At 36.2% G+C, this 18,739-nt stretch overlaps 3 protein-coding genes across 3 annotated transcripts; 2 read left to right on the plus strand and 1 right to left on the minus strand.

Annotated features, from left to right (window-relative positions):
• Positions 1 to 1,658: 1,658 nt before the first annotated feature.
• On the plus strand, positions 1,659 to 3,666 carry LOC129457147 (uncharacterized). The gene is made up of 5 exons (XM_055229254.1): positions 1,659 to 1,713; positions 1,795 to 2,487; positions 2,558 to 2,659; positions 3,422 to 3,456; positions 3,532 to 3,666. Exons 1-5 carry the CDS (start codon positions 1,659 to 1,661, stop codon positions 3,664 to 3,666), a joined length of 1,020 nt encoding a protein of 339 aa, XP_055085229.1.
• A 3,638-nt stretch (positions 3,667 to 7,304) lies between these two features.
• Positions 7,305 to 12,109, plus strand: LOC117386020 (uncharacterized). Its single transcript, XM_055229255.1, has 6 exons — positions 7,305 to 7,359; positions 7,441 to 8,137; positions 8,417 to 8,434; positions 9,862 to 9,965; positions 11,239 to 11,282; positions 11,948 to 12,109. Exons 1-6 carry the CDS (start codon positions 7,305 to 7,307, stop codon positions 12,107 to 12,109), a joined length of 1,080 nt encoding a protein of 359 aa, XP_055085230.1.
• A 3,409-nt stretch (positions 12,110 to 15,518) lies between these two features.
• On the minus strand, positions 15,519 to 17,570 carry LOC117386021 (uncharacterized). The gene is made up of 4 exons (XM_033983327.2): positions 17,514 to 17,570; positions 16,724 to 17,434; positions 16,084 to 16,200; positions 15,519 to 15,577 (listed from the first exon to the last, which is right to left on the minus strand). Exons 1-4 carry the CDS (start codon positions 17,560 to 17,562, stop codon positions 15,519 to 15,521), a joined length of 936 nt encoding a protein of 311 aa, XP_033839218.2. The 5' UTR covers positions 17,563 to 17,570.
• Between the last annotated feature and the right edge of the window lie 1,169 nt (positions 17,571 to 18,739).

Here is an 18,739-nt window from a genome sequence, read left to right on the forward strand (position 1 = left end):
AAACACTGCAGCTAGTGTGATTACCAAAAAGACTGTCTTAAACAGGAAGTGTAACAGTGATGAAGAAAGAGAGCCAAAGTGTGATCTGAACCCTGTACTTATGTACTGAGTGATGCTTGTTCTGTTTGTCATGCAGAGCTTGTCCCATTTGTGGTTAGCTAAAAACCACTGCAGCCTCTGCACAGAATATAGAAAGTAAAGCCCAACAGTCACATTTATGTGCACTTCTCTACTTCAATGACACTCACACACTTTACATCAAAGAACAAGTCACCATTCACACACACACTCATGCACCAGTGTGCACAGACACTGGTGTATGAGTGAGACACTCGTCTCAGTGGACAAACACTCTGCCAACTCAGTACAGACTATGCATTTTCTTTTCACTCTTCTTCAGTCTTACAATAAATAAATAGATAACTAATCAAATGGATCATAAATTGTTACCACATTCAGTACAAACCATCACCTTTTGCATGAGAAAAATAACATCAAAGTCCACATTTGTTCTACTATTGAAGTAAACACTTCAGCGAAAGGCGTTGATGTTCTGAGCTTATTTGAAGAATGTCTCTCTGCTGCAAAGTTTGTGGTTTCCATCACTAAGTCATGCTGAGTTTCAGAGAGGCAGACCACCAGGCAGTCTGAGCTGTAGCTGAACACACAAAACACAAGTTAAAATATCAGTCATGTCGAAAACAGGAAGTCTATGCATTCCATCAGGGAGTTGGGTCATTGGTACCACACAGGATAATCAGGAAGCCGTACAATAAAAGAGATTTCTCTTGGATCATTCAGAAAGAACTCTAAACTCTCACCTCAAATTAACAACATTTTGTGCTTCATCAGATGTCTGCCATATTTACTGACTGGCTTGCACACTTCATAGAAACAATATGCCAAGTTTGACTCCTGGGCAGGTTTTAGGGCCGGTTTTAGCATGATGGGTTTCCTACATTGAAATATGTCACTTTCTTAGAAGGAGTTTATGACTGTTTCATCCAGCTGTTCCAAAACTGTGCACATAACTACAAACTGAATACCATTTATGTGCCAAATGTTGTTTTTTTGTGTGTTTTTTTTTTAAATCTACGAGTCATGGGGATAATTAATCAATTAATCAACCAGGGATACTTAATGATTCTTTTTACTCCTCATTTATTGTGAGGTAATTGTGTGACTTTACCTTAACATGATTCCCCTGTGAGATAATTATTACTTTTATTCATGCATGAAGAAGGCTTTAACAAAGTCTTTATAATGAAGTTTCTTCAGAATTATTCAGGCTTAGTAACTACTTCATTGTCTTCATAAACTTCCTTTTCATTATGAATTGGGTTTTTGTTCATGATTTATCATTATTATTTTTTTATTATTATTATTTAGTTATTATCAAGTGCTACAAATTCCTCCGCTCCTGACGGCCCCTTGAAGTATCTGAGCTTCACCAAACGTTGTTAAATCTAAAATGATATAAATAGCATCAATAAACTTTCCAGGGTCTTTTGTTAAGCCTTTGACTGTGACACCATTGTACATGAGGTCACAGCAAATCATTTTTCCAGGCAACTTTTTGACAAGCCAATCAAATGCAAGCTTGGCAGATAAGAGCAGAGGTGGTATCAATAATTTCCATTGTGCACCTGATTCTCAAGATGATCCCACCATTTCTAGTTCTGCTAGTCCTAAGTCTCGGATTGGCCAGCAAAGGTGAGCAATTCTTTATGAAAGTTTCTTGCTTTTCTGTTATATAGAGTAGACTAAAAAGTATGCTCTCTTTTATCTCTTCAGCTCAGGTGAATCTTCATGAAACGAGCCATTTCCTCTTTGCTACAGTAGGAGACAGCATCACCTTAAACTGCTACTATGAAGACAAGAACAAAGTGCTTGGTGCCATGCGATACTGGTACAAGGAAAGTTTGGGCACGAAACCAACACGCATTTCTTCATTCTCCGAATATTACCTGACCAAAGATTTGCACGGAGAAGTCGAAACTAGCCATCGTTTCACTCTGGATACTGAACATGAGAATACTAATAATCTAAATATAAAACATGTCCAAATGTCCGACTCAGCGGTTTACCTTTGCATAAGTTGTTTTCTACACGACATAGACATCATAAAAAGTGTCACTTTGATTGTGAAGAGTTTGAGCCCAACAGCTGAGGTCCGTCAGTCTCCAAATGAAGACACAGAACCAGGACATTCTGTGACTCTAAACTGTAACGTCCAGACTGAGAGCTGTGAAGGAGAGCACAGGGTTCACTGGTTCAAACAGTCTGAAGAGTCTGCTGCAGGACTCCTTTACATTAAGGGATCCAGCAGTGATCAGTGTGAGAGCAATACAGACAGTCCAACAAAGTCCTGTGTCTACAAACTCCCCATACACAATGTGAGCTCAGAGCAGACTGGGACCTACTACTGTGCTGTGGCCGCCTGTGGACAAGTCCTGTTTGGGAATGGGAGCAGGATCTGTTTAAAAAGTAAGTCTTTGGAAAATTCTGTTAATGTAAATTTTTTCTGTTAATGTTATTATCAACTGTTTATTTGTAGATGACTCTGACAATATGGTTTACTTTCTGAGTGGAGTTTCTGTATTCAGCATAAGCCTGGTCATTTTGCTCACATTTTGCCTGTACACGCAAAGCAAGACAGGTAAATACTTATTACATACTATTAAATTCAATAAATGTGGTGCCATTGTACTGAGGGGCCAGAATTTAAATATCCTAAGTGTAACATTGGTAACATTACCTGAGAAACAAAAATAGTCCAAAATTTTAACTTTTTACATGTAGAATATGTCAAAACAATTATGGATTTGATTACCAGTTATCAAATATACAGTTGTTATTAGGAAACTCATCGAGAAAGGCCCGGGTAGAGGTGATTGAAGCCAGAGCCTTCTTGGAGAGAGGCATGAGTACCAGCCACTGTGCCACCATGTAATGTCCATTTAGCTTTAACTTCAATCGTTTTTTCAAAAGGATTCCACTGGAGTTAAATAATTTGTTACTGACAGTTAAGCACTGATATGTTCAGAGAAAGGAGTGTTACATTGGATTATTATTGTGATATTTTGGTAGTGAATTGAGCCATTCAGTCATAAGATTTCGTAAAATATCAGTTTGGCCGAAATTGTCACTTAAAGCTGAAGTACAGATTTTTGAACAGTGAAGGGAAGAAGAGGTCAATTTAATATCGCTAGTATTCACATGTATTCATTTCCAGGCATGTGCATAGTATAAGAACAACTTTTTGAGATGGCAAAACTTCCTTTTGTGTGTTCAATGAATAAAATATTTTACAATTAGCTGCAGACAGTATGCAGAAGTCTGAGTTTGTAGCAAAGTACTGCTGTTACAAAATATTACCAGGAGGAAAAACAAGATTAAATACACCTCACTCCTTTTACAGACACATGCATGAGAAATTCTACAACAAAGACTAAGGTATGAGCGTGTTAATTGTAACCTCATAATTTTTATTTCCACTGGTAACGTTTTTGCATTGTTTTAATTTTCCAGGATTTCCCCAAATTTCTCCAGTACAGGGCCACAGAACAGGTGAACAGAAGGAGCGGGCAGACACCTGACACATGGAGTGAATGCATCTACTTGTGGAAAAATGAAAGATTTTATGATAAATATGTTGCCATTTAATAAACTCATATATCTTTCTTGCTGCTGTTGATAGCTTGGGTTGTATTTGGTTATTTGTGCAATGTGCATAATATTATGTCTGCCATATGTTATTATGGGTAATGCATTTTAATTATGATTATTTTAAGGTAAGGTGTTTTATTTGTAATATTCTTTAAGAAACAAACTGACAAACTTAACTGTCCACAAGGGCCAGATAACATAAAATAGCTTTTCTCTGTGCTTTTATTTCATGAATGTTTTTGTCTGTTAAACTTAATAACACCTTTGTTTTGTTTTAAGTTTCATTTATAAAATAAATAATACAACTCAAAGTGTCAATGTGGTAAAAAAAAAAAAAAAAGAAAGAAATTACTTTCAGACCTCATAAGAACAACACTGAAGACTATCAGTGTGACCAAAGAAAACCATCAGGCCTAGCCCCTACTGTGGCTTTTTCATTTATGTCCTATTTATAACTGCATCCTCAGACCCAAATCTAACCAAGGAAAACAATAGGGCCAACCAGTCTGTTAACAGAGTGAGAGCAGCCATTAGGGGTGTGAATGATTATGTAAATATGGCTCAGGCACATTTTACACTTAGTGTAGTTCAATAAACCTACTCAACAAACAGGAACTGTAAACAACAGGTGTGTTAGTTTCAGTGTAGTCAGCTCCTCCCTTCAGATAGATATACGGCAGTGTCCACCAGCAATCTGACCAGAAATGAAGAAACAGCTTGGAAGAGCAGCAAAATGTCTTCACTCAAAAACTATTTGTGCAGTTGACAGAACTGGATTTTTCTTTTACCTTTTGATAATTCTTCATTTGGTTCATTGTAAAATGAACTGTGGTTTTCTTTAAAACAAATACATTTGTTTATGCCTTTTAGAGCTTCTAACTGTGTTATAATCGTTACCTCTTCTCCTGTACTGTCTCAGAGTAGTGTGTATACTGATTCATGCATGTTTGAGTAATCTTTATACTCAAGATGTCAAACCCTGTTTTCACCGCCACCGGTACAAGTCCACTGCTCTGTACTCACTTTGGTACTTATTTTGTTCCCCAAAAATACTTAATTGGTGATACTTGAAGGATTTGGCAGCATCGGAAAGCCATTTTTGCTGGAAGGGAAAAAAAAAAAAAAAAACACTGCAGCTAGTGTGATTACCAAAAAGACTGTCTTAAACAGGAAGTGTAACAGTGATGAAGAAAGAGAGCCAAAGTGTGATCTGAACCCTGTACTTATGTACTGAGTGATGCTTGTTCTGTTTGTCATGCAGAGCTTGTCCCATTTGTGGTTAGCTAAAAACCACTGCAGCCTCTGCACAGAATATAGAAAGTAAAGCCCAACAGTCACATTTATGTGCACTTCTCTACTTCAATGACACTCACTCACTTTACATGAAAGAATAAGTCACCATTCACACACACACTCATGCACCAGTGTGCACAGACACTGGTGTATGAGTGAGACACTCGTCTCAGTGGACAAACACTCTGCCAACTCAGTACAGACTATGCATTTTCTTTTCACTCTTCTTCAGTCTTACAATAAATAAATAGATAACTAATCAAATGGATCATAAATTGTTACCACATTCAGTACAAACCATCACCTTTTGCATGAGAAAAATAACATCAAAGTCCACATTTGTTCTACTATTGACGTAAACACTTCAGCGAAAGGCGTTGATGTTCTGAGCTTATTTGAAGTATGTCTCTCTGCTGCAAAGTTTGTGGTTTCCATCACTAAGTCATACTGAGTTTCAGAGAGGCAGACCACCAGGCAGTCCAAGATGTAGCTGAACACACCAAACACAAGTTAAAATATCAGTCATGTCGAAAACAGGAAGTCTACGCATTCCATCAGGGAGTTGGGTCATTGATACCACACAGGATAATCAGGAAGCCGTACAATAAAAGAGATTTCTCTTGGATCATTCAGAAAGAACTCTAAACTCTCACCTCAAATTAACAACATTTTGTGCTGTATCCACAGATATCTGCCATATTTACTGACTGGCTTGCACACTTCATAGAAACAATATGCCAAGTTTGACTCCTGGGCAGGTTTTAGGGCCGGTTTTAGCATGATGGGTTTCCTACATTGAAATATGTCACTTTCTTAGAAGGAGTTTATGACTGTTTCATCCAGCTTTTCCAAAACTGTGCACATAACTACAAACTGAATACCATTTATGTGCCAAATGTTGTTTTTTTGTTGTTGTTTTTTTTTTTTTTTTTGTTTGTTTTAGATCTACGAGTCATGAACCAGGGATAATTAATGATTCTTTTTATTCCTCATTTATTGTGAGGTAATTGTGTGACTTTACCTTAACATGATTCCCCTGTGAGATAATTATTACTTTTATTCATGCATGAAGAAGGCTTTAACAAAGTCTTTATAATGAAGTTTATTCAGAATTATTCAGGCTTAGTAACTACTTCATTGTCTTCATAAACTTCATTTTGATTATGAATTGGGTTTTTGTTCATGATGTATTATTATTATTATTTTAATTATTATTATTTAGTTATTATCAAGTGCTACAAATTCCTCCACTCCTTTTTTATTTTTTTTTTATTTTGAAGAACACCCAGTGACATAGAAACACATACAATATTTACAGCTTACTATTTACAGAGAAAGTTGTGTTGATGTGTAAAAGTGTTGCATTATTCTGTCTTGGTTGGTTTTCTTTGTAAATATGTGTGTGTGTGTGTGTGAGAGTGTATGAGTGTGTGTGCGGAGATAAAGAAGTAATACTAATAATATTAATAAAAGTAAAGATAACGATAACAGGTTTTATTATTGCTGTCATACTCAGTGTTGGTCAATGTTGCTCTATGTTAGTTTTGTGGTCCTAATGGTGGTATTGGTTATTTAGATTTAAATGTAAAATGTGTGTGCATGCGTGTCCTGTACAATGCATTAAAAGAGGCAAGGTTTTGGTGAGCCCGCACTCAAGGGGCAGTACCCCCTAGCAACGCGCCCATTCCTTGCTAACCCTAATCTTTTTATGTATTTGTTGTCAATTATTATTATTATTGATTAATAATTAATTTATTATTATCAATAATTGTTATTATTGTGTGTATATATATATATTATATATGTGTATATTTAAATTATTATTTAATAATTCATGTTCTTTATTTTTATATTTAATATGTGTGTTTATATTCATCCATTTATTTATCTCCATCAGAACCACAAATTAATTCAATAAATAAATTAGTTAATGAATAAGGCAATAATAATGACAATAATAGTAGTGACAGCAACAATAGAAACGTGTACATACAATGAAAACAATAACACAACAATAATAGTGGTATACAGCAATAGTGGTGGTATGATTGCAATTATTGTAATAAAGTTCACATAATGTCGTGTGTGTGTGTTCCTCCACTCCTGACGGCCCCTTGAAGTATCTGAGCTTCACCAAACGTTGTTAAATCTAAAATGATATAAATAGCATCAATAAACTTTCCAGGGTCTTTTGTTAAGCCTTTGACTGGTGACACCATTGTACATGAGGTCACAGCAAATCATTTTTCCAGGCAACTTTTTGACAAGCCAATCAAATGCAAGCTTGGCAGATAAGAGCAGAGGTGGTATCAATAATTTCCATTGTGCACCTGATTCTCAAGATGATCCCACCATTTCTAGTTCTGCTAGTCCTAAGTCTCGGATTGGCCAGCAAAGGTGAGCAATTCTTTATGAAAGTTTCTTGCTTTTCTGTTATATAGAGTAGACTAAAAAGTATGCTCTCTTTTATCTCTTCAGCTCAGGTGAATCTTCATGAAACGAGCCATTTCCTCTTTGCTACAGTAGGAGACAGCATCACCTTAAACTGCTACTATGAAGACAAGAACAAAGTGCTTGGTGCCATGCGATACTGGTACAAGGAAAGTTTGGGCACGAAACCAACACGCATTTCTTCATTCTCCGAATATTACCGGACCAAAGATTTGCACGGAGAAGTCGAAACTAGCCATCGTTTCACTCTGGATACTGAACATGAGAATACTAATAATCTAAATATAAAAAATGTCAAAATGTCCGACTCAGCGGTTTACCTTTGCATAAGTTGTTTTCTACACGACATAGACATCATAAAAAGTGTCACTTTGATTGTGAAGAGTTTGAGCCCAACAGCTGAGGTCCGTCAGTCTCCACATGAAGACACAGAACCAGGACATTCTGTGACTCTAAACTGTAACGTCCAGACTGAGAGCTGTGAAGGAGAGCACAGGGTTCACTGGTTCAAACAGTCTGAAGAGTCTGCCGTAGGAGTCCTTTACAGTAATGGATCCAGCAGTGATCAGTGTGAGAGCAATACAGACAGTCCAACAAAGTCCTGTGTCTACAAACTCCCCATACACAATGTGAGCTCAGAGCAGACTGGGACCTACTACTGCGCTGTGGCTGCCTGTGGACAAGTCCTGTTTGGGAATGGGACCAGGATCACAATAAAATGTGAGTTACAAATGTCATTATTATTATCTGGGCTAATCTCATTTGAATTGTAGCCTGTGTTTACAAAAGTTATGACTGTAAAGGAACAGACATTCTTGGCCAATACATATCCTGCCTCTGCAGGAGACATTAATTTGTTAGGAAGTGTATCTTTATATTTTGGCAAAACCAGCCTATTATGAATCCTTTTTCACTTTGTAAGATAACATTTTTACTTTTTGGAATTCTACTACTTTGGTTCTTGTATTTTTCTGTTCTGTCACTACAATTCCTTCACTGCGAGTTTGACATCTTTGAGTTTGTTCAGTTTTGCTCTGTACAACACAATTTTACTTTTAGGCAGTTCCTAACCCATTGGACACCTGGAGCACTGTGAATTTTATATTGAGTCAGATTTTAAGAGTTTTATTTAGGACGAATCTTTTCAGCATCTTATAAAAGGGCGACACCAAGAAATTGCAAGGAATTGGAGTGTTGGCAACAAAACACCATAAAGGACCAAATTAAGCTACATATACTTGAAGCCTTCTGTAGATTAGTTAGTTAATATTTGTTTCAAACCTACACATATAATTCACATAATAACATACCAGTACAGACACAAATACACATATGCATGGTTTGAAAAAGGGGATGGCTGAAGTAAGAATGTTCTTTGTTCTAGTCTTCAGTGGTTCTTAACCTTGTTGGAGGTACTGAACCGCACCAGTTTCATTTGCACATTCACCGAACCCTTGTTTATTGAAAAATAAAATATTATTGTTTTCAAATTCAAGACATACAGTATGTATGTTTTACTGGTGCACAAAATGAAGCATGCTTTAACATCACTGTGTTCAAAGAATAAAACCAATAAAATGCATGAACTCACAACAAATTACATACATACCTTTTAACAAAGACATGACCTTTTTTAATACTACCACACTGAAATTATTTTAATTTTGAACCTTATGTATTCCAATAATGAAATTATTGTATTTATGCTATATATTATTTTTAACATTTTAACACACACCCATCACCTAATTTCCATCAGGCTAGAATAATTATTTAATAATTTAATATTTACTGCAAATCAGTGCGACTTCTGCTGTTGCCTTTGAGAGACCAGTTCAGAAATGCATGGCTTCACTTTGGCCACTCTCATGTCATTTTCACAGCAAAGTCTGTTCCTTTTCTTCGTTTTTATGTCATTTTATGTTTTTATGCCATTCCAATGGCTCACTTAAGTCGGGCGGGTACTTCGATAGGCACATCAAAGGGTGCATTTGTCAAATTGGGACACGGCCAGCGTCTGGAGACGCTCACAGTCCACGGATCATATGAGTCGGGTGTGTGTCTTGACCTCCGCCAAACCCCTGAGACTGACTCTCCAAACCCCTAGGGTTCGATCAAACCCAGGTTTAGAACCACTGTTCTAGTCTATAGACTTTCACTCAAATTGCCTTTACCAGGAAACTGATAAACAATACTAGCAGCTATTGTTTCCAGCCTAATTTGAACTGCTTGCATCCTCTGCTGGCAACAGTTGCATTTTTGTTTTACAATCATTAGTCATCATTTTGGTTACCATTTAAGTCTTCCATTTAAGTCTTCTCAAGCAGTCTGCTCCGGCATGTAAAGACTAGATATTATCCATAATTGTATAGATCAGGAGATGGACAAAGTGTGTTTATCAACCATTTAAATCTTGAATGGTGTTTTTGTAGATGGAGAAGATCCCAGAATCTACATCTTGAGTGGAGCTTTGGTGTTCTCCTCTGTCCTGGTTCTGTTACTGGCTTCAGCCTTGTGTATATTGAAGAAGAAATACTACAGCCTTTCCACAGGTGACAGACGTCCACCAATAATATAACTGAATTATGTTTATATGTTATTGGCTAAAGCAGTAAATTTGTCACCATATTAAAGGGCCCATATTAAGCTATTTTCTTATCTATGTTAAAATGTTTCCTCATCAAAAACATACCTAGAGTTGTGTTGTGTTTTTGTTTCATTCACACATGTTTAACACACAAACACTGCATATTTAGGCTGAGTTCTTCTTTCGGCCTGAAAACACTCCTGCACCTTGTGATGTCATTAAGTGGTGATGCAGCAAGCTCTCCAATTGCCAAACTTTAAAGCTACAGTTATTGTTTTAGTCTCGTTTTCGCTTCGCAAGAAGATATTGTCGACTTTCTATAGCAAGCTCAAGTGTGTTATGGGCATAGACCAGACATGGGCAAAGTATGGCTGTCATATTATTAAAAAAAAGGTAATGGTAAATCTTGTATGTATGTATGTATATGTATATATATATATATATATATATATATATATATATATATATATATATATTTTGAAAAATTGTCACCCCTCTCTTTCTAACTGCTGAGCCTTGTCATTTTGGTTTTAATGTTGATATTAACCTGCTCTGCATGATCCTGATATTTTTATTTTGCTGTTTTATCCATAAACCAAGATATGAACATTAATAACAAACAAATCAGGTGCTTTCTTTCGCCGAGGTCACTCAGGTTGTGTTAGCAACAGGTTTGAGTGATAGCATTGCCAAAGCTCCTACTCCTTGCTAAACCAGCGGTGGACCTCACTCTGGCTCTTTGGTTGCTATGATACTTAAGGTTGGAACTCTAAACATGAAACTCCAAATTAATTTGGCTGGAACTGAACGCTATGGGTGACATCACACTCACCTAGTCCACTTATTTATACAGACTATAGTTATGGGCAAAACTTTTTTTTTTTTTTCAAAGGAAACAAAAAAAAAAAAGGTTATTCTGCTATATTACAGTATGTAGCATTTCAATTTAGCCTACAAATACCTGTTCAGTTTAAGCTACCGGTTAATGACGTCACAGGGTGGAACACAGCATTTTTGAGCTTTGGAGATATAGACAGTTTAATAATAAAAGGATTACTCAAACATGTGAAGGAAACAAAACCCATCTCCAGGTATGTTTTTAATGAGGTAACAGCATTATATCATGAGTCAATGTTCACAAGAGTCAATTTAGCGATTCATGTCGTGTCATGTATTTAAAAATATCTGGCCATTGATTTGTGATTACATTTACATTTGTGATACACTTTACATTTCAGAACTCAAACTGCAGTCTGGAACATCTTCAAATACTAATGCAAGGGTGAGTTGAGACACTTTTTTAATCATCATCAAATTATGGTCAATCCACTTCTGCTCGTGGCAATCACTGACTTTTTCAGTTGTTCAAATCTTTCATCATATTATACCAGTGTTCTCCCATGATAAGTTTACTCAGAGTTGTATTGTAATCTTGTATTGTTCTGTGTTTGAGGTTTGAGTGCTCATAAAAGTCCAGTTTTTACCTACCCCATATCTCCACCCACTTCCCTGTAGGCTATATTGTTGCAATTGTAAGCTGTTTTAGATCAACATTTCAATTTACAATGAACAAAATGTAAGATGATGCTCTATCTGTGTATGTAAGCCTGATAATAATATGCTCTCTTTATAATGCACTTTACAGTTGCCAAGCAAATCTTAGAGAACTGGAGTGCATTGACATTTTGGATAAAACTGATTTGGTTTTAGACCTGTTCTAGTTCTTCTTAACACTGAATTTGTTCTTTGACGCTGTCTGCAAACTTGCCATTAAAACCACTACAAACAACAGTAGCACAAGCTTCTGAGGAAGTAGACCACACAAGGCCTATAAATAGATGTGAACCGTGACACTTACAGTAACTATCTGGTATAAGTGCAAAGTACAAACACAATGACTAATATAACTACAACTTTGTGTCACATATCTTCATCTTGTTGTTGCAGGTTCAGGAGCAGGAAGTGAACTCCCTCCATTACGCTGCTTTGAGCGTTCACCCTTCATCCAGAAGACAGAGAGTCACAGCTCAGACTGACTGTGAATACTCCAGTGTTCAACCACGCAACTGCATGGACACAGCAGACCCCCTTAATATCATGAGCCCCTGATCACACCAGAGCCGAGAAATGCTCCTGGAAAAGATGTGGTGTGACATACATTTCTCGGACTTAGAAAAACATAACACAACTCTGTATAAATAGTAGTTTTGCATGAACTGCCATGTAGGTGTAGTCTTCTTAGTGTAGTTTGGGTCATATACAGAGATACAGTGATAGTTTGCCCACGCCCCCTTTTCAGACGACTAATCAATCTGCAAGATTAGTCTTTAGACGAGCAAGAATTTCTTTAGTCGACTGCAGCCCTACATCAGACTATGTCCTGAAAGGGGAGTTTGCTTTGCTGCCATCAAGCCGATAAACAACGATCCTATAGATTTTTGTTATTGTACTGCATATTTGTTAGAGGATTCACCGTGTTTGCCGAGCTTGTTGTGTGATTTTTGTGCAATTATTTTTTATTGTATGATGTCGCTCAAATGAATTGCCCCTGGAGGGATAAAAAAGAGCCACCTGAATTGGAATAATATTTAATTTTGAGTTGTATTTGTTTATTCATGCATGTTTAAGTGATCTGGTATTGTTCTGCATTTGAGCATTTTTCACCTACTCCGTACTCCTGTCCACGGGCCTGTGTACTGTGGTTCCTGGTAGAGTGTCATCACATACTTGTCTCTAGGAAGAAGCTATTACTTTGCCTGGAATGTTCGAAAGTATGGAATTAAAATTTCCTCATGGAGGCAAACAGGGGGCACCACCAGACTAAAGTACACATTTTTAAAGGTCTTATATTACACAAAATTGACTCTTGTGAACTTGTCATCCATATTAGAATATTGTTTCCTCATCAAAACCATACCTGGAGTTGTGTTTTGTTTCATTCACACATGTTTAACATACATACAAACCTGCAACCTGAAAACACTCTGTTCCACCTTGTGATGTCATTAAGTGGTAATACAGTTCATACTCTACTGCACTTTTAAACTCCATACATTTTTGCTAGAATCATTTGGAACATTTGTATCATTTCAGCCTTGGAATTGCCAAACTTTGAAGGTACAGCTGCTGTTTTAGCCTTATTTAGCTTCTCTGTGCACCAGATGATAATATAGATCTCAGCTGAACTAAGTAACTAACTTTTGGAAAGAGCAACAATCTAAGGTTATTCTACTGTATTGCAGTATGGAGGAGTTCACTTTAGAATACAAATAACTGTTAACCAAATCACAAGGTGGAACAGAGGATTTTGAGCTTTGGTGATGTAAACAGACTACCAGCAAATGAAACAAAACACAGCTCCAGGTATGCTTTTGACAAAGTAACGACATTATGACATGGCTGAAAGCTCACAAGAATCCATTTATGTAATATAAGACCTTTAACAAGATAATCCAGTTACTATGAAATTAAACAGATTACACTTCTAAAGTTCACCATAACATTTTAAATCTTCTTTGCGTTCGGCCATTACTCTTGTTTTTTGAAGTCCCCTGTGCATGACTCTGCACACTTCCTCTTACAAACCACTACAGACTACAGAAGAGTTCTGAAGAGTCCGACCACAATCCGTAAAGAGACCCTCTCATGTGAATGCTCAACCTGACAGTTACCATCAGACATATGTATTACAAGATGCATGGGCAGCCTAACATTTTAAGTCCATCACTAACATGGATTTCAACATTCAGCTACTGTTTTGAGCCTGATTTGATCTGTTTCTACACTTGCAAGCATGGTGTTTTGTATGATCTGAAATCTGGCTGAATTACTGAAATAGTTTGCATAGTTAAGCATTCAAAATACCTTTAACAATGTGTTTGTGTAATGTGTTTTATATCTTTTTAATAATGTAAATATCTATTACATTTAGATTTTTACATAACAAAACACAAATAATATGGAATCAAAGACTAAATTTTTAAAAAAGCCAAAAGCAAAAATTTCAAAGCCAAAACTGTATATAAGACGGGATTTTATTTTGATTTTGTATTTATTTTTTTATTTTTTTTCTAATGATTACTTGGTTTGGTGGAATAGTACCTGAGTTTTACATCGGGTAAGTAGCAGACAAAAGTACAAAAAAAATGCCTAAAAAATGCCTAAATACCTCATCAACACTGAAAATTCTATCCAAAATGCAATAACAATTTGCAAGAAAGGAAGGCAGCGTAGGTTTTAGATTTTTTATTTGTTTTTTATTTATCAAATCAAAACTATTGTGCAATCTAGACAAGTTTGTCTTGTTAACATTATGGTTGCTAGGGTGTTTATATAATTACCTCTACCTATGTTGTAGCCTGCTGCCTATGTTTAACTGGAAGCCTGAAATTAGAAACTTCACCTATATTTACAAAAAGAAAAGTAAAAATAGGAGATAAGTATTCTAACTTATTATATGCACTTGAAACAAAAAAAAAAGTGGGTGTGAACACGACAGTTGCACTTTGGAGGGGTTGGTCCAGAGAGCGCACTAACATGTGTGAAGACGATCTAACATGGTCATAATAGCAATATATTACACACAAACATTGAGTAGGTCTTGGTGACTGTCCTTGGTGCAGTGAAGTGGCTCTCTCTACTGGTGCACTTCAGAATACACACACTCCCTCGAGGTCTCATCTCTTTGCACACGGGTGCGACCTGATCTTTTGAGATGCACGGCAGCATACTGGACGTCATCAGGAAAAGGCTGAATCTATATTTTCGAAATAAATGTACAAGAAATGAATTTACCTAGATGAGCTTTTAAACAATTGTGAATTATATATGTATTAAATGGTAAAATCTTACCCCTGACCTGACAGAAGATGACCTTGTGCCTTATAAAAGATGCAACATAAATAAATAAATAAATAAATAAATAAATAAATAAATAAATAAATAAATAAATAAATAAATAAATATTATATATATATATATATATATATATATATATATATATATATATATATATATATATATATATATATATATATATATATATATATGTGTGTGTGTGTGTGTGTGTGGGGGGGGGGGGGGGGATTTTTTTGAGTGTTACATATTGCTGGTTGCTGCTTATGTTAATCATACATGTGAAATAAACTAAACTAAATAAAATAGACTATAAAGTGCCCATATTACTCTATTCTTTGATCCATGTGATAATGTTTCTTCATCAAAAAAAATACCCGGAATTGTGTTGTTTTATTCACACATGTTTAACACACAAACACTGCTTATTTAGGCTCCATACAACTACACTAGAATCACGTAAAGGTAGCTGTTAATTTGAAAACTACCGCTTCATGACATCACAAGGTATACATTACATTTTTTTTGAGCTGTCATTAATACTTTGCAATTACAAGCAATTATGTTTTAGTGGGGATTTATTTGTTGAAAAGAACACTTTGTTAAAATTATATATATATATATATATATATATATATATATATACAGTACCGGGCCTTCTCCCTCATGCACTGAACACCCAGGTTGTTCCTTGGACGTTGAGCTTGTATTTCTTTCCTACGACTGAAATGGAATATGTCTACATCGGGTCGTTTAGTTAAAAGCAATGTGTCTGATTTTTACTGTTTTAAAAATGTGAAAAACAGAACTAGTTCATTTTAAATGGTTTGTAGTGGTTCAAAGTTATTCCTTACCTTATGCTTTCAGAGCTACCTAATTATTCACTGCAATGAGATTATAAGCACTTTTCACAGCTCTCAGAGACCACAGCTTTGCCATTATGATAAAGCCACCAACAACCAGCATGCTAACTCGAACTTCATGATTTTCAGACAGTAAACTGCGCTTAGATTAGATGCAGACAGCATGCAGACTTATTTTGACCTCAAGCGCTGCATACATAATATATTGTACTGGGGCAAGATACATTTTGTTCATATAAAAGGGCCTTTTTATGTAATCAGTTCAGTCATTAATAATAATTCTTAATGAGTATTTAACTTTTGTTAAGGTTTTACCAGCTTTTATGAATGTGATATTGTGATTTTGAGGTTTGGTTGAGTACATACCTTGTCCCTGGACCTGACTTATCCTGAGCACTCTGATAGCAGAGACACAGAGGAGCACAGCCAACATGACGGTGAACACCACAGCTCCACTCAGCACGTACATCTCCACTGGAGTCTCTGTTCAAACACATGGACAGTAGAACTGTCTGTAGATTGTAGAACACATACAAGTTTTTCTCATTCTCAGTATATGAACAGACCATACCTCATGTGAAAGCTCAGAACCTCCTGAATTCACACACTGAGCTGCAGAGGCTGCATTTGCTCTGATTCATGGTTGACTGCAGGTGCTGGGGTTTAGGTAGTGACCATTCACATCAGAGAGACTCTCATGTGACGCTCAATATGTGTGTATTATTTTGTGAATAAAAATCAGTTACTGATAAAGCATTGCTATTGCACACCTTTTTTGTTTCACATGCACATGCATTTCAGTAATCCTGCATATTTACTCTTGGGACATTTTTTAAATATATTTAAGCTATACTAAAAGAACAACCAGACAAAGATGTCCAAAGTAGTTTGACAAGCCAGTCAAACTATAAATGTATGATGATAAATGGCACACTTGGAATTTCACATAATCCAAAAGAGATCATTTTAGATTATGGATAATCATTATATAGGAATTTTAGCTTACCCAATAATTCCAAAGAAGTCTCATTCCCAAACAGGACTTGTCCGCAGGCGACCGCAGCGCAGTAGTAGGTCCCAGTCTGCTCTGAGCTTACATTGTGTATGGGGAGGTTGTAGATACAAGACTTGGTTGGACTTTTTCCACTTTTCTGGCACCAATCATCTCTGCTACCTCGTCCTCCATGGCTGTAAAGGACTCCTGCCTGTTTATCTTCCCTTGCTCTGAATCGGTAAACATTCTGTTGTCCATTGCAGTTTGTGAAATTCACCAAACATTGAAGAACTGAGCTACTCCATGGTTGAATCCTCTCATCTAACTCTTCTTGTTGATCCAGTTGCATTTCTAGCATCACATCTCTACTTTTCACAGTGACCATGACACTAACTTCAAAGGTATACATGTACGAATACCCGCTGATGCAATAATAGTTCGCAGAATCGGACATACATGAATCCGAAATGGTGAGATGATTCTGGAAATTCCCATTTTTGATAGAAAGTCTGGGATCATTACGGAAGTCGCCAATGAAAGTGCTGTTTTTCTCGTGTTTGTAAAACCGGGACATGATGATAGGTTTTTGGCCTAAGATTTGCTTGTACCAGTAAAACAAGACCGCTGGGCTACTTGAACTGAAAGAGCACTCCAATGTTACGCTGTCGCCAATGTTTACAGTGACACTTGAAGACATTGCATGACTTGGTGTCGGTAGATGAGCTGCAAAATGAAGACTTATTATTAAACAAAATACTGTCCAAAACATACTATAAATGATAAAAAATAGCCTGCAACTTACCCAGAGCACACAAGAATGTAAAGCGCAGCACCAAAGTAGGCCACCTCATTTTGCAGACCTGAATGGTGACCTGGAATGGTTTTGACTTAGTAGATCCACTCCTTTTTAAGACACCGCATTGTTTGTTTGGCCAATCATGTTTTCTATGTAAATGTTCCCCTAATTGTACTCACCATCACGATTCCCCAGTACATTTCATAAAATATTTCTATTTATATATTTATAAAAAAAAAAGAACGAAAGTGATTAAGGAAGAAATCAGACACGATGTGGGCAGACATTGAGCCAGTTATAAAATAGTAAATATGACACTGAATACAGTAATTAATTGTATTGACCAGTAACGATATTTTAATTTTAATAGCATGTAACTTTCTAGCCAAAAAAAAAAAACAAACAAATTTTTTTTTGTTTTTATTGCAATTAGAAATTATGTATGTATGTGTGTATGCATGTATGTATGTATGCATGTATGTATGTATGTATGTATGTATGTATCCATCTTGTTCCAATAGCCCATTTCTCATCAAATACCAGGGGCTCAAAGAAGAGCTGGAGAAGGCCTGGAAGGCGAAGTCATCAGTGGTGCTCGTGGTCATCGGCGCACTTGGGGCAGTGACCCCCAAACTGGAGGAGAAACTACAGCAGATCCCATGAAAAACTTCAGACATCTCTGTCTAGAAAAATGCAGTACTAGCAAAGATACTGCGCAGAACCCTCAAGCACCCAGGCCTCTGGTAGAGGTCCCGAAAGTGGAAAAAGTAACTAATAAGTTGTGTGCATGCCGTGGTATATGGGTATTTTAAATTTAAGGAAAGTAAAAAATAATCATTATGAACTTTAGGATAGTAAAAATAGTTATTTGAAATGGTTAATACTTATAGTTTACCATATAAACTAAAATGACATTGTTTAAAAATGAAATCTATTAAAACAATGCTTATTAAGCCTCTATTGTATAAGGACACAAATAAAAACTTGAATGATGTCAAGGTGGAAACTTCTGCAAGAAATACTTTATTGTAGGCCTGGTTTCGTTTTCAGGCACTGTGGGCTGTTTAAAAATGTTCTGTTATAATTATACACATACAATGTTTTTATACATACTTTATTCATATTTGCAAAATATTTACAAATTATAACAAATCATGCATATTTTTACACATAGACTTTGAACACATTTATGTCATTACAGTAGCTAGGTCATCTTGTCTTTTTCCTGTATA

Source organism: Periophthalmus magnuspinnatus, chromosome 18, assembly GCF_009829125.3.
Source record: "Periophthalmus magnuspinnatus isolate fPerMag1 chromosome 18, fPerMag1.2.pri, whole genome shotgun sequence".
Taxonomy (NCBI): Eukaryota; Metazoa; Chordata; class Actinopteri; order Gobiiformes; family Gobiidae; genus Periophthalmus; species Periophthalmus magnuspinnatus.